Source organism: Salmo trutta, chromosome 37, assembly GCF_901001165.1.
Source record: "Salmo trutta chromosome 37, fSalTru1.1, whole genome shotgun sequence".
Classification (NCBI taxonomy): Eukaryota; Metazoa; Chordata; class Actinopteri; order Salmoniformes; family Salmonidae; genus Salmo; species Salmo trutta.
Window position 1 is genome coordinate 19,008,760 of NC_042993.1, and position 13,272 is coordinate 19,022,031.

General features: G+C 43.2%; 1 protein-coding gene across 3 annotated transcripts; it reads right to left on the minus strand.

Moving 5' to 3' along the window:
- Positions 1-330: 330 nt before the first annotated feature.
- Positions 331-10,984, minus strand: LOC115176778 (hemojuvelin). 3 transcript variants are annotated; one of them, XM_029737060.1, is made up of 5 exons: positions 10,672-10,984; positions 7,567-7,670; positions 3,950-4,114; positions 3,273-3,787; positions 331-2,328 (listed from the first exon to the last, which is right to left on the minus strand). In XM_029737060.1, exons 3-5 carry the CDS (start codon positions 4,044-4,046, stop codon positions 1,663-1,665), a joined length of 1,278 nt encoding a protein of 425 aa, XP_029592920.1. In that variant the 5' UTR covers positions 4,047-4,114; positions 7,567-7,670; positions 10,672-10,984; the 3' UTR covers positions 331-1,662. The 3 variants fall into 3 exon arrangements, with proteins under 3 accessions (XP_029592920.1, XP_029592921.1, XP_029592918.1); XM_029737061.1 differs by having other exon boundaries at positions 7,547-7,670; positions 10,682-10,983; XM_029737058.1 differs by having other exon boundaries at positions 7,547-7,670; positions 10,672-10,983.
- Between the last annotated feature and the right edge of the window lie 2,288 nt (positions 10,985-13,272).

Here is a 13,272-nt window from a genome sequence, read left to right on the forward strand (position 1 = left end):
TCCGCTTTAGGTATAATTCCACGAGCCACTTGTGGATTTGACAGCTCTAACGCAGTTCCACCTCCGACACCGTCAAAACAACCGCTATGCAGATGTCGGCTAAAGTGGATCTGATCGAATAGAGCAATAAGAGAGTAAGGTTCAAACTTAATTTCAATTTACTTCACTTCTAGTAATTCACAGTATGTAAATTTGAAGGATTCTCGTCACAAATTTGATTTGTGTTTTGTTTTTGTACTGAAGAATACTGAAAGATTGAAATAAAGTGTCCTTAATTGCCAAGTATACATTTTCTAATATTGTTTACTGTATTAAGGTGTGGTTCCTCGCTGTCTCATCACTTTATTTTTATTGTGAACAATTGTTTTTATTGAATCACATCAAAACCAATACAATCAATAAAAAAACAATACCATTTCCCCCCCTTTTTGATCAACACCACTGCCCCTCACACCCCAACCCTCCCTCCTATCACTTCTACATTGACCTATTCCATCAGAGAAGCTAAGGGGGGTCTAGAATGGACTCATTCCAGCTATCACAGAAGCAACAACAGGAATGCTGGACAGTACACCAGAGAAGGCATCTGACATCAGATGGCAGAAGAGAGCTGCCAGTCACAGCGAAAGAGAACTCAACTCACCCAAATGCTGCCTTAGTAGCCCCTCCAGAGGAATACTGCAGTTGTATTGGACATTTCAAGGTTCACAAAACCCCAGTTAAGGTCGCTCATTAAAAATACACACTCAGGACATTATACAGACCATTTTAATAAAACTCACAAAGGGAAATATATTAGAATCTGTAGGTATAAATATGTTTTATCCTTGTCAGAGATCACATTATTACATGGAAGGCAATTTAAGGTATTTTCCAGCATTTGGAAAACAATATATTATTTTAATTTACTCCTTGCTTGATCTCTATTGTTTTAGAAAGATGGTATGAGTAACTTTGGAAAGACATATTTTTTACTTTGGCAACTACAGTAGGTAAAAATATGAACAGGATGAACAATACATTGTAAACATTGTCTTACAAATACTGACATATGAACCAAACGTACATTCAAAAACAGTCCCTTATGAAATGAATCGAGACATTATTACAACTCACTGCATACCAAATGTAGACACACAAAGATGACGTAATAAATTAGTGATAAATTAGTTTCTTTACAGAGGATGATATAAATAAACCCCAAAATCCTCCATGATAAAATAAACGGAAAATAACAGAAAGTATATTAAAAAAGAGTTGAAGATGCCATTTACTGTCTGGATTCGTGGAATTATGCAACAGGCCGCAGCATGCCATCCTCTGTGCTGAGACGGATAATACATCTTGTCTTAATACATTTGGCTCAGCATAGTTAAGGGATTAGAATCAACACAACTAGGGTCAGGCTTCAAGAGTTCACTTCTATCCTCACTGAGAGCATTCACCTGTATTTATTCCTATCAACATTCTTCTCCTGCTGGAAGAAAACGAATGAGGGAAACATTGACTTCTGTAACCAGTCACAATGCCACAGGGTTCCAACCAGTCAAAGGTGATGCCTGTTGTTTATGAAACAAGGCCATCAAGTATGAAGAAAGAGCATCTGCTCGGTCAGAGTCAGTGTGGCTAATGCTATGCCCAAAGCTCCTACCAGTCACTAGTTCATAAACACCGCCCCGTCCACAGAGCCAACAGATGCTCTGATAGGACGCCCACAGCCAGGATCAGAGGCAGACATGGGCTACTCCCATCGGCCTTGCCCACCAGTAGCAGATGCACCTTATTGGGGTCTGAGAACATTCCCCGGGCGTCTTCCAGGGCCGCCACGGCCGCCATACTGGAGTTGAGGTCCCCTGTGGCCAGCAGGTCAAACAGGCAGGCCTGGTAGTAGATGTCCCTAGCAGGGAGGAGGGCTGCACAGTGGACATGGGCTGCAGCAGAGGGCTGGCTGGAGGAAGAGGAGGAGGAAAGGGAGGAGGAAGAAGAGGGGCTGGGTAGCGTCTCTAGGCGCTGTGAAGGTGGGCAGCCATACACACACAGCTGCAGGTCCTGCTCGGGGGTGAATGCTTCAGCAATGGCACTTGGCGAGCGTACTGACAGGCCCAGGGACCGCCCACTCTGACGCACCACCAGGGTGGTGCCGATGTGGGCAGCACGGATCTCAGCCTGGCGGCCAGGCAGATCAGAGTGGATGCTCAGGCTGTGCTGGCCCTGCCTCTCCCCGCTGGTCACTGAGCCGTCCAAGAAGGCTGCGGGAACGTTGTCCAGCTCCGCCTGGTAGATCTGCTGCTCGATACACTGGCGCCAGTTCTTAAAGATGATGGTAATCTGGTGGAGAGACACCCCTGTTGTTACACACATCCTTCCAATGAGCTAGACGTCCGTATGCTTTATTTATGTATAAAGACATGTCATGCATTGTACATAGTTATATTTTAAAGGTCCAATGAAGCCATTTTTATCTCAATAATAAATCATTTCTGGGTAATAATTAACTATCTTACTGTGATTATTTTCAATCAAAAAAATCTAGTTTCTTGGCAAAAAGCAATTTCTCAAGCCAGAGTGGGGAGGGAAAACTGAAAACTAGCTGTCACAGATCCCTCCGGAACTGTCATTACGCACACCTGGTCTCTATTCCCAGTTGATTAGTAATTGTATAAGTGTTCCCTTTGTTCACCATTGTCCTGTCGATTATTGTTCCAATGTCCATTGGTCGTGTGAGTACCTGTGCTGTGTGTTTTGGCTTTTGTGCCATTGTGGATTGCGCAAATGATTACGGGTCTCGTCCCGTGTGGTATCATTGTGCACTTGTGTTATTTATTCGAGGTACTCCTCGCACTTTTGTCTGGATTTCTACCCTGTGTTTTGTATAGTGTTTGTTTGGTCTTCATCCCCGTGCCTTTACATGGCACTCTGTAATTTGGGAAATAAAAACCCCTATTATGCATTAATGCGCCTGTCTCCCGATCCTCCATACCAACGTGACACTAGCTGTTATTGGCAGAGAGGTTTGGAACTCTCTTTCTTAATGCCGTATTACCTAATTTACCGCCTGGTGATGTCACCGGAAAGGCCAAAACTCCATCCCACTAAAACAGGCAGAAATTTCAGGTGGCCTTTTCAAACAGCTCTTACACTAAAAGGGCATTATCATAATTTTCACAGTATTAGAAAATCACATTTTTGACTGCACTTGGCCTTTAAGAACGGATCGTAAAAATGTTTATAAAATATAATTGACTATATATAATTTTAGAAATGAGGCCTACCGTGATGAGAGCCGTGGCATATGCCCCTCCTCTCATGGGGGCGCTAGTTGCCTGAACGTATAGATACTCATTATCTATCAGTGGCCAGGCCCCTTGTACAGCGCACGTCTGGAACTCATCACGGAAGGTGCGAACATGGGGATCCCCGAACACCCCACAGTGGAGATAGTCAGGGGTCCGGCCCTCACGCTGGAGGTAGCCCTTCTCGTAGATGCAGGCGTCCCCAGAGATGGGGGCCTGTGGCAGGGGCCGGGGCTGAGCGGTGGGGCCTGTCCTGGGGCAGCTGTGCTGGATTAGGAGGTCCTCGATGCCCTGCACGGCCGAGTGGTAGGCCAGGTCGCCCCGGCAGGCACGGGCCATGCGGCGGGTACACATGGCATAGGAGCGGAGGGCGCTGCAGTAGCCCGCATTGCCCTCTCTGCTGCCTCCTCCTCCGCCCCCACCGCTGCCCCCAAGGTCCAGGGTGACAGCTACAAAGTCAGAGTTGCACCTCAGGATGCGACAGGATGCCCATACTGTGGGAGGAGGGAGAGAAGTGGAAGCTCCAGTTCATTAATCATTAATAACGTAACAATAGTAGGAGAAAAAAATGTCTTTCCATTGAGCATGTAACAGAAATATCAGTTGCTTGACATTATTGGGTAGTTTGAAGACAAGCTGTGGATCATAGAAAGCACCTTGCAGGCAGCACAGGTGAAACAGTAGCATTGCCACTATGACGCTGCGTTTCCATGACAGCTGTGAGTAGTGGCTGCAAAGGGCCAGTGTCCCCATCCCCTTCCAGCCTCAGGCCGAGGGCTGCAGACCAGGCTCAGGCTCAGTACAGGGCCTACAGATGCAGGCTGGGCATAGATAGAGACAGACATTACATACTGTGGCCTGTAGGTGGAAACACCACACCACTACCACAGGCACGATCTAGGCTCAACTCCAGTAGACCATTTGTCAAGATAGAGTGCAATTTGTATTGAATACATAGTGTAATATTTTATCATACAACAAGCGGATCACAAGATCTACAGTTGAAGTCGGAAGTTTACATACACCTTAGCCAAATACATTTAAACTCAGTTTTTCACAATTCCTGACATTTAATCCTAGTAAAAATTCCCGGTCTTAGGTCAGTTAGAATCACCACTTTATTTTAAGAATGTGAAATGTCAGAATAATAGTAGAGAGAATGATTTATTTCAGCTTCTATTTCTTTCATCACATTACCAGTGGGTCAGATGTTTACATACACTCAATTAGTATTTGGTAGCATTGCCTTTAAATTGTTTAACTTGGGTCAAACATTTTGGGTAGCCTTCCACAAGCTTCCCACAAATAGTTGGGTGAATTCTGGCCCATTCCTTTTGACAGAGCTGGTGTAACTGAGTCAGGTTTGTAGGTCTCCTTGCTCACGCACACTTTTTCAGTTCTGCCCACAGATTTTCTATACGATTGAGGTCAGAGCTTTGTGATGGCCACTCCAATACCTTGACTTTGTTGTCCTTAAGCCATTTTGCCACAACTTTGGAAGTATGCTTGGGGTCGTTGTCCATTTGGAAGACCCATTTGCGACCAAGCTTTTAACTTCCTGACTGATGTCTTGAGATGTTGCTTCAATATATCCACAAAATGTTCCTTCCTCATGATGCCATCTATACTGCTCAAAGAAATAAAGGGAACACTTAAACAACACATCCAAGATCTGACTGAAAGAAATAATCTTATTAAATACTTTTTTCTTTACATAGTTGAATGTGCTGACAACAAAATCACACAAAAATAATCAATGGAAATCCAATTTATCAACCCATGGAGGTCTGGATTTGGAGTCACACTCAAAATTAAAGTGGAAAACCGCACTACAGGCTGATCCAACTTTGATGTAATGTCCTTAAAACAAGTCAAAATGAGGCTCAGTAGTGTGTGTGGCCTCCACGTGCCTGTATGACCTCCCTACAACGCCTGGGCATGCTCCTGATGAGGTGGCGGATGGTCTCCTGAGGGATCTCCTCCCAGACCTGGACTAAAGCATCCGCCAACTCCTGGACAGTCTGTGGTGCAACGTGGCGTTGGTGGATGGAGCGAGACATGATGTCCCAGATGTGCTCAGTTGGATTCAGGTCTGGTGAACGAGCGGGCCAGTCCATAGCATCAATGCCTTCCTCTTGCAGGAACTGCTGACACACTCCAGCCACATGAGGTCTAGCATTGTCTTGCATTAGGAGGAACCCAGGGCCAACCGCACCAGCATATGGTCTCACAAGGGGTCTGAGGATCTCATCTCGGTACCTAATGGCAGTCAGGCTACCTCTGGCGAGCACATGGAGGGCTGTGCGGCCCCCCAAAGAAATGCCACCCCACACCATGACTGACCCACCGCTAAACCGGTCATGCTGGAGGATGTTGCAGGCAGCAGAACGTTCTCCACGGCGTCTCCAGACTCTGTCACGTCTGTCACGTGCTCAGTGTGAACCTGCTTTCATCTGTGAAGAGCACAGGGCACCAGTGGCGAATTTGCCAATCGTGGTGTTCTCTGGCAAATGCCAAACGTCCTGCACGGTGTTGGGCTGTAAGCACAACCCCCACCTGTGGACGTCGGGCCCTCATACCACCCTCATGGAGTCTGTTTCTGACCGTTTGAGCAGACACATGCACATTTGTGGCCTGCTGGAGGTCATTTTGCAGGGCTCTGGCAGTGCTCCTCCTGCTCCTACTTGCACAAAGGCGGAGGTAGCGGTCCTGCTGCTGGGTTGTTGCCCTCCTACGGCCTCCTCCACGTCTCCTGATGTACTGGCCTGTCTCCTGGTAGCGCCTCCATGCTCTGGACACTACGCTGACAGACACAGCAAACCTTATTGCCACAGCTCGCATTGATGTGCCATCCTGGATGAGCTGCACTACCTGAGCCACTTGTGTGAGTTGTAGACTCCGTCTCATGCTACCACTAGAGTGAAAGCACCGCCAGCATTCAAAAGTGACCAAAACATCAGCCAGGAAGCATAGGAACTGAGAAGTGGTCTGTGGTCCCCACCTGCAGAACCAATCCTTTATTGGGGGTGTCTTGCTAATTGCCTATAATTTCCACCTGTTGTCTATTCCATTTGCACAACAGCATGTGAAATGTATTGTCAATCAGTGTTGCTTCCTAAGTGGACAGTTTGATTTCACAGAAGTGTGATTGACTTGGAGTTACATTGTGTTGTTTAAGTGTTCCCTTTATTTTTTTGAGCAGTGTATTTTGTGAAGTGCTCCAGTCCCTCCTGCAGAAAAGCACCCCCACAACATGAGGCTGCCACCCCCTTGCATCACGGTTGGGATGGTGTTCTTTGGCTTGCAAGCCTCCCCCTTTTTCCTCCAAACATAACGATGGTCATTACGGCCAAACAGTTCTATTTTTGTTTCATTAGACCAGAGGACATTTCTCCAAAAAGTACGATCTTTGTCCCCATGTGCAGTTGCTAACGGTAGTCTGGATTTGTTTGGAGGTTTTGGAACAGTGGTTTCTTCCTTGCTGAGCGGCCTTTCAGGTTATGTCGATATAGGACTCGTTTTACTGTGAATATAGATACTTTTGTACCTGTTTCCTCCAGCATCTTCACAAGGTCCTTTGCTGTTGTTCTGGGATTGATTTGCACTTTTCGCATCAAAGTACGTTCATCTCTAGGAGACAGAGCGCGTCTCCTTCCTGAGCGGTATGACGGCTGTGTGGTCCCATGGGGTTTATACTTGAGTACTATTGTTTGTACAGATGAACGTTGTACCTTCAGGCGTTTGGAAATTGCTCCCAAGGATGAACCAGACTTGTGGAGGTCTACAATTTTTTTTCTCTGAGGTCGGCTGATTTCTTTTGATTTTCCCATGATGTCAAGCAAAGAGGCACTGAGCTTGAAGGTAGGCCTTGAAATACATTCACTGGGACACCTCCAATTGACGAAAATGATGTCAATTAGACTGTCAGAAGCTTCTAAAGCCATGACATAATTTCCTGGAATTTTCCAAGCCTTTTCCAAGGCACAGTCAACTTAGTGTATGTAAACTTCTGACCCACTGGAATTGTGATACAGTGAATTATAAGTGAAATAATCTGTCTGTAAACAATTGTTGGAAAAATTACTTGTGTCATGCACAAAGTAGATGTCCTAACCGACTTGCCAAAACTGTAGTTTGTTAACAAGACATTTCTGGAGTGGTTGAAAAACGATTTTTAATGACTCCAACCTAAGTGTATGTAAACTTCCGCCTTCACCTGTAATTGTAAGTAATTAAGTAGATGTAGTTCATACTTATTTGAATAGATGCTAACTTCTTTTTACGATCTTCCACACTCTTGGAACCCATCAACAGCACTCTGACTGAAGTCAACACCGTTGTGCTTGGACATGGACAAGATGAGGGCAATGGAGGGAACTGTTGACAAACAAACATTCAAGAATCAGAGCTAAACAACAGCAGCGGCCACCATTTGGTCACATTTAGGAATAGGACCAATACTTTGATCAACAGTCTCAGTTTACGAGGGCAGTCTTATCCACCTGACCACCGGTCAGATCATGTTTGAAGCTGCCATAATCATAGCCATAATAATAGCCCTATAAACCTCAGTATTTTCATTACAGAGCTTAAGTTTCCATACAGTAGATAAACTGCCCAAGTAACCTAACATCTGTGGTAACCATTGGCATAGTAAACAATTATCTGTTAGTGTTGTGAAGCTAGGCTTGAGACAAAATATAGTAAAACAAAGAAAAACTATGGCTTACCATGTGTGCCACAGCACTATGTATCAAAACCCCATTTTATGTTATATTTCAGTTCTTGGTATGAAGCAAGCATTTACCTGTCAAAGCTATGCTACAACAATGTTGGTCACTTGGTCATTTTTCAATTTGGACTCTTTTCCCTTTTCTGTTTGTCAGCGGAGAAGAACAAACAAGGGCCAAAGAAAGTCTCTCTTTGTCATGTCCAATTTAGTAACCAAAAGGATGGCATTATTGTATTTGATTTATGTGTGGAAAGATCTAAGTTTAAGGAAAGGTGTAGGCCTACATTCTAGTAAGACCTTCGCAGAGCTTATGTGCATTACATAGTAAAACCTTTGCCAGTACAAGGCATTCCTAAAGCATTGGTGCCAAGTGTGCCTTTGAAAGCGTCATGGCATGGGCCAGATTGAACCATGTGTGCAGTGCGTTTGTGTGTGGTCCTCTCTCTCTCTGAACCAACACTAAAGTCTGACCTTATTACAGTTTGGGAGACCTGTGCAGTGCACCAGGGAGAGGGGGTATGAAGGGGGGGAGTTACGAGAGCAGCAGGGGCAGAAATAGAGCACGCTAAATATACCAGACTCTCTCTCTCCAGCCAGGCCATTTCCTTCATGTGTTCCCCTGGTCTGAAATAGTCAGGGCTACAAGGCAGGGGAGGGAAGGGTAAGCAGGTGTGCCTAACGGCAGTTCCACTACTCAGGGAGGGAGTGGCTATGGCTACTAGCTGTCACAATCAGTCTTCAATCAGACACATCTTCAACTTACATTATCAAATTCTTCTTCTTGAACTGTATTCCAACTAACAGCAGCAGTGTATAGACCTACCCCAACCCAGTATCTTCACTTCTGTTTTCAACATTTTTCAATGCCCAGATTGGTCTCCTTTTGTTGTCCGGTGGGCATTGTGTTCACTAGTGTAGTGGCTGAGGTCTGGAATGTCGACCAAAGGATTCTGATGCAGCTGCACATTTGGAGTGGGGGTGTATGCCCCCCCCCCACCTTTTTTTTGCACTGCTTTGAAAATCACAGTGACCTCCCTCTGTGCACAGACCAACAACACTGACAGGGTCCTATTTGTTCCATCCATGAACAGCAAATAATCACTGTGCATACACACACAGATAGTCGCTTGTGAATTAAACACCATTACGGTACTACCTTTAGGGCAACACTGCACCCGTACACTTGTTAACCACAAAACTCCCCTTCACACACACACACACACACACACGTTTGTTTTACTATCCTTGTGGGGTTCAAACCTAGCCCTAACCCTTAACCTAACTCTAACCTTAACCCTAACCCTAACCTTAACCCCTAAAACTAAACCTAACTCTAACACGTAATTCTAACCCTAATTCTAACTCTAAACCTAAGCTTAAAACAGCCTTTTTCCTTGTGGGGAACAGCGAAATGTCCCCACTTGTTTGATTTGTTTTAGGCTACTACCCTTATGAGGATCTCTGGTCCCCACATGAATAGTAAAACCAAACACACACACACACAACGTCACCATTGAGGTGGGTTGGTCACATGTGAGACTCAAGATGTTTTTTCTCACAGCTTGGCCAGGAGTGAGATGTCCATGTGGTTCTACATGTCAACAATAGCTCACTTAAAGACCAGTGGTTTTCACTCATTCATTAGATCAATCCCCAACTTGTGTTGGACACAAAAACCACAAACACAGAGCAAGCTATTGGTTGTTTGGCTCAACCTCACTTGATTTATTAATGAATGAGAATTTAATGTGAATCCAATCTGTTTGTGTCTGCATAGGAAAGGTCAATGAATGTGTGCACATCATAGCATCTTTGTATTTGTAATAGTGCAGCTCTCTCTCGCTCTCTCTCGCTCCTCTCAAGGTTTCCTTCCACCTGAAGTTTTCCTTCCCACTGTCACATGTCTTAACTGTGAAAGTGGAAGACCAGTGTATTTTGATGGACACTATCAAACATTCAAATAACTTTAGACTGATTGACTAATTGTATGATCTATTTTATTGATAATCTATCTATTATTGTACATTCTATCTATATCAATATGAATTATCTGTGAAAGCATAGGTTTGATTAAAACAATTATTTATGACAAACAATTGCTGTACTTCAGGACTATTCGGGGGTACTATTACATGAATTAATGGCTAATATATAGGTATCATTCTATTGTTGTTATATAACTGCTGATGTAACCTTAAATTCCACATTGCCAATGTCACCCAAGTGTCAGTCTACAGTACATGCCATTCTGCTCTATTTCTTGATTTAGTCACAATGACAGGGAATTTGTTCTAATATTAGGCCATGGAGAAAGTATTTAAAGCAACAAGTTCCATTAGGGGGACAAAGTGAATTGTACAATGTTAGAAAAAATATGTTCCAACCAAATAAAAGCTTTACACTTGCTTGACCCAATCCATACATTCTTCATAGCCCACAATACTATAGTAGTATCTACTGGGCACACTGGTTAAATCAACATTGTTGCCACGTAATTTCAAGGAAATTAGGTTTAACCAACGTGGAATAGACGTTGAATTGACGTCTGTGCCCAGTGGGTAGGTAAATAATAGGCCACATTTCTGAATTGTGTAGCACATGATTAATTTAAGAATGAACCAGGCAAAGCACCATTCATGTCCTCACCAAATCACACCTCTGTTGAAGCTCCGTATGAGACACTGCGTAAATGTCCCCACCTCACTCGTTCCAATAGGAAAAATGCGAAGTAGGTTTTGCCTGCACTGACACCAAACTCCCAAACTGTCTGAGTGAGCTGCCGACACTGATGTCCAGTCTCAAACTGGTTTCATTGCAAGCCGCTTTTCCTTCCTCCCTCGTTGTCGGCTCTCAGATCAGTGAGATATTTGACAGTGTTTCTCCACGAGTGGTATAAATCACTCGTGTCGAACACCTGCTGCTCGCGTAACAACTGTCCACTTGGGCGCACACTCTCCTAGGGACCGGGGGGCTATTTCAAACTATCACAGCGGCTCTGGCAACCTGTTCTATTTTCATCCTGTTGTTGCTAGTGTGTTTTCTTATTTTTATAGGAGGCCATTCTATATTTGTTGCCCTCTTGGTTCGCAGGCTATCATAAATCCCCAAGAAAGTCGGTTCAAGCCGTTTTGACAGATATCGTAGCCAGTTGAGTAAAATAAAGTTGACTTTTGTCAATATTGCACTGGCTGGTCTCGGGAAAATTCGTATTATTCTGTGCATACATCTTTTACACTTAGTATGATATATTATGTTAAGTTATTCATACGAATTATAGGACGTATAGTATCATCCCACAGGGCAAAAACTGGTTGAATCAAATCAAATCAAATTGATTTATATAGCCCTTCGTACATCAGCTGATATCTCAAAGTGCTGTACAGAAACCCAGCCTAAAACCCCAAACAGCAAGCAATGCATGTGAAAGAAGCACGGTGGCTAGGAAAAACTCCCTAGGAAAAACTCCCTAGAAAGGCCAAAACCTAGGAAGAAACCTAGAGAGGAACCAGGCTATGAGGGGTGGCCAGTCCTCTTCTGGCTGTGCCGGGTGGATATTATAACAGAACATGGTCAAGATGTTCAAATGTTCATAAATGACCAGCATGGTCAAATAATAATAATCATAGTAGTTGTCGAGGGTGCAACAAGCACGTCCGGTGAACAGGTCAGGGTTCCATAGCCGCAGGCAGACAACGTTGTTTCAAGGTAATTTGTCAAGGTATTGTGACGTGGGATCTATACTGAACAAAAATATAAATGGAACATGCAACAATTTCAAATATTTTACTAAGTTACAGTTCATTTAAAGAAATCAGTCAATTGAAATATGGCCCTAATCTAGGGATTTCAAACTACTGGGAATACAGATATGCATCTGTTGGTCACATATACCTTAAACAAAAGGTAGGGGTTGTATATTAAAAAAACAGTCAGTATCTGGTGTGACCACCATTTAGCTCATGCAGTGCAACACATCTTCTTTGCATAGAGTTGATCAGACTGTTGGAGTCATCGCGCCAATAGCACGCTCCCTCAAAACTTGAGAAATCTGTGGCATTGTGTTGTGTGACAAAACTGCACATTTTAGAGTGGCCTTTTATTGTCCGCAGCACAGGGTGCACCTGTGTAATGATCATGCTGTTTAATCAGCTTCTTGACATGCCACACCTGTCAGGTAGATGGATTATCTTGGCGAAGGAGAAAAATGCTCACTAACCGATGTAAACACATTTGTGCACAATATTTGAGAGAAATAAGCTTGTTGTGCATATGGAACATTTCTGGGATCTTTTATTTCAGCTCATGAAACATGGGACCAACACTTTACATGTTGCGTTTATATTTTTGTTCAGTATACATGGAAAATACATTGGATTTGAAAAAAGTCATCAACTGTTGTTTTTAGGGTAAAATTTAAACAACAGGATTATGTAATCATGGTAACCAAATTTCAGAATTGACAAAACCTTGTATAAAATATGTTGAATTTGTACCTTTAAAACAAAATCAGATCTTCAACTTTAGATCCATTATCAGAAAGAATTTATAATTCAAACAATTCAACAAAAAATAGACAATATAATAGGCCTAAGGTTTCAACCTTTGATTTAAAATGTAAAGATATTTAGTGATATTGAATTGTGTTGGGTTGCCAACGCAACCAAATGTCAACATTTGATGGAGATGTATCTTCTGCTTGGACAATTCAATCTGTGCCACACTTTTGAAATACAATAAATAGCCTATTAACTTGTCGACAAGTTAACGAATAATATGTTGGATTCACGTCTCCAACTCAAGCAAAAATAAAAGTAAAAATGGGATGGCTCAGATGGAACTAGAATTGATTAAAATTCTCATCAATCTATACATAATACCTCATAATGACAAAGCAAAAACAGGTTTTTAGAAATGTTTGGTAATTTATAAAATTAAAATTAAAATAGAAATACCTTATTTACATAGTATTCAGTCCCTTTGCTATGAGACTCGACATTGTGCTCAGGTGCATCCTGTTTCCATTGATCATTCTTGAGATGTTTCTACAACTTTATTGGAATACACCTGTGGTAAATTCAATTGATTGGACATGATTTGGAGAGGCACACACTGGTCTATATAAGGTCCCACAGTTGACAGTGCATATCAGAGCAAAAACCAAGCCATGACGTCAAAGGAATTGTCCATAGAGCGCTGAGACAGTATTGTATCTAGGCACAGATCTGGGAAAGGGTACCAAAACATGTG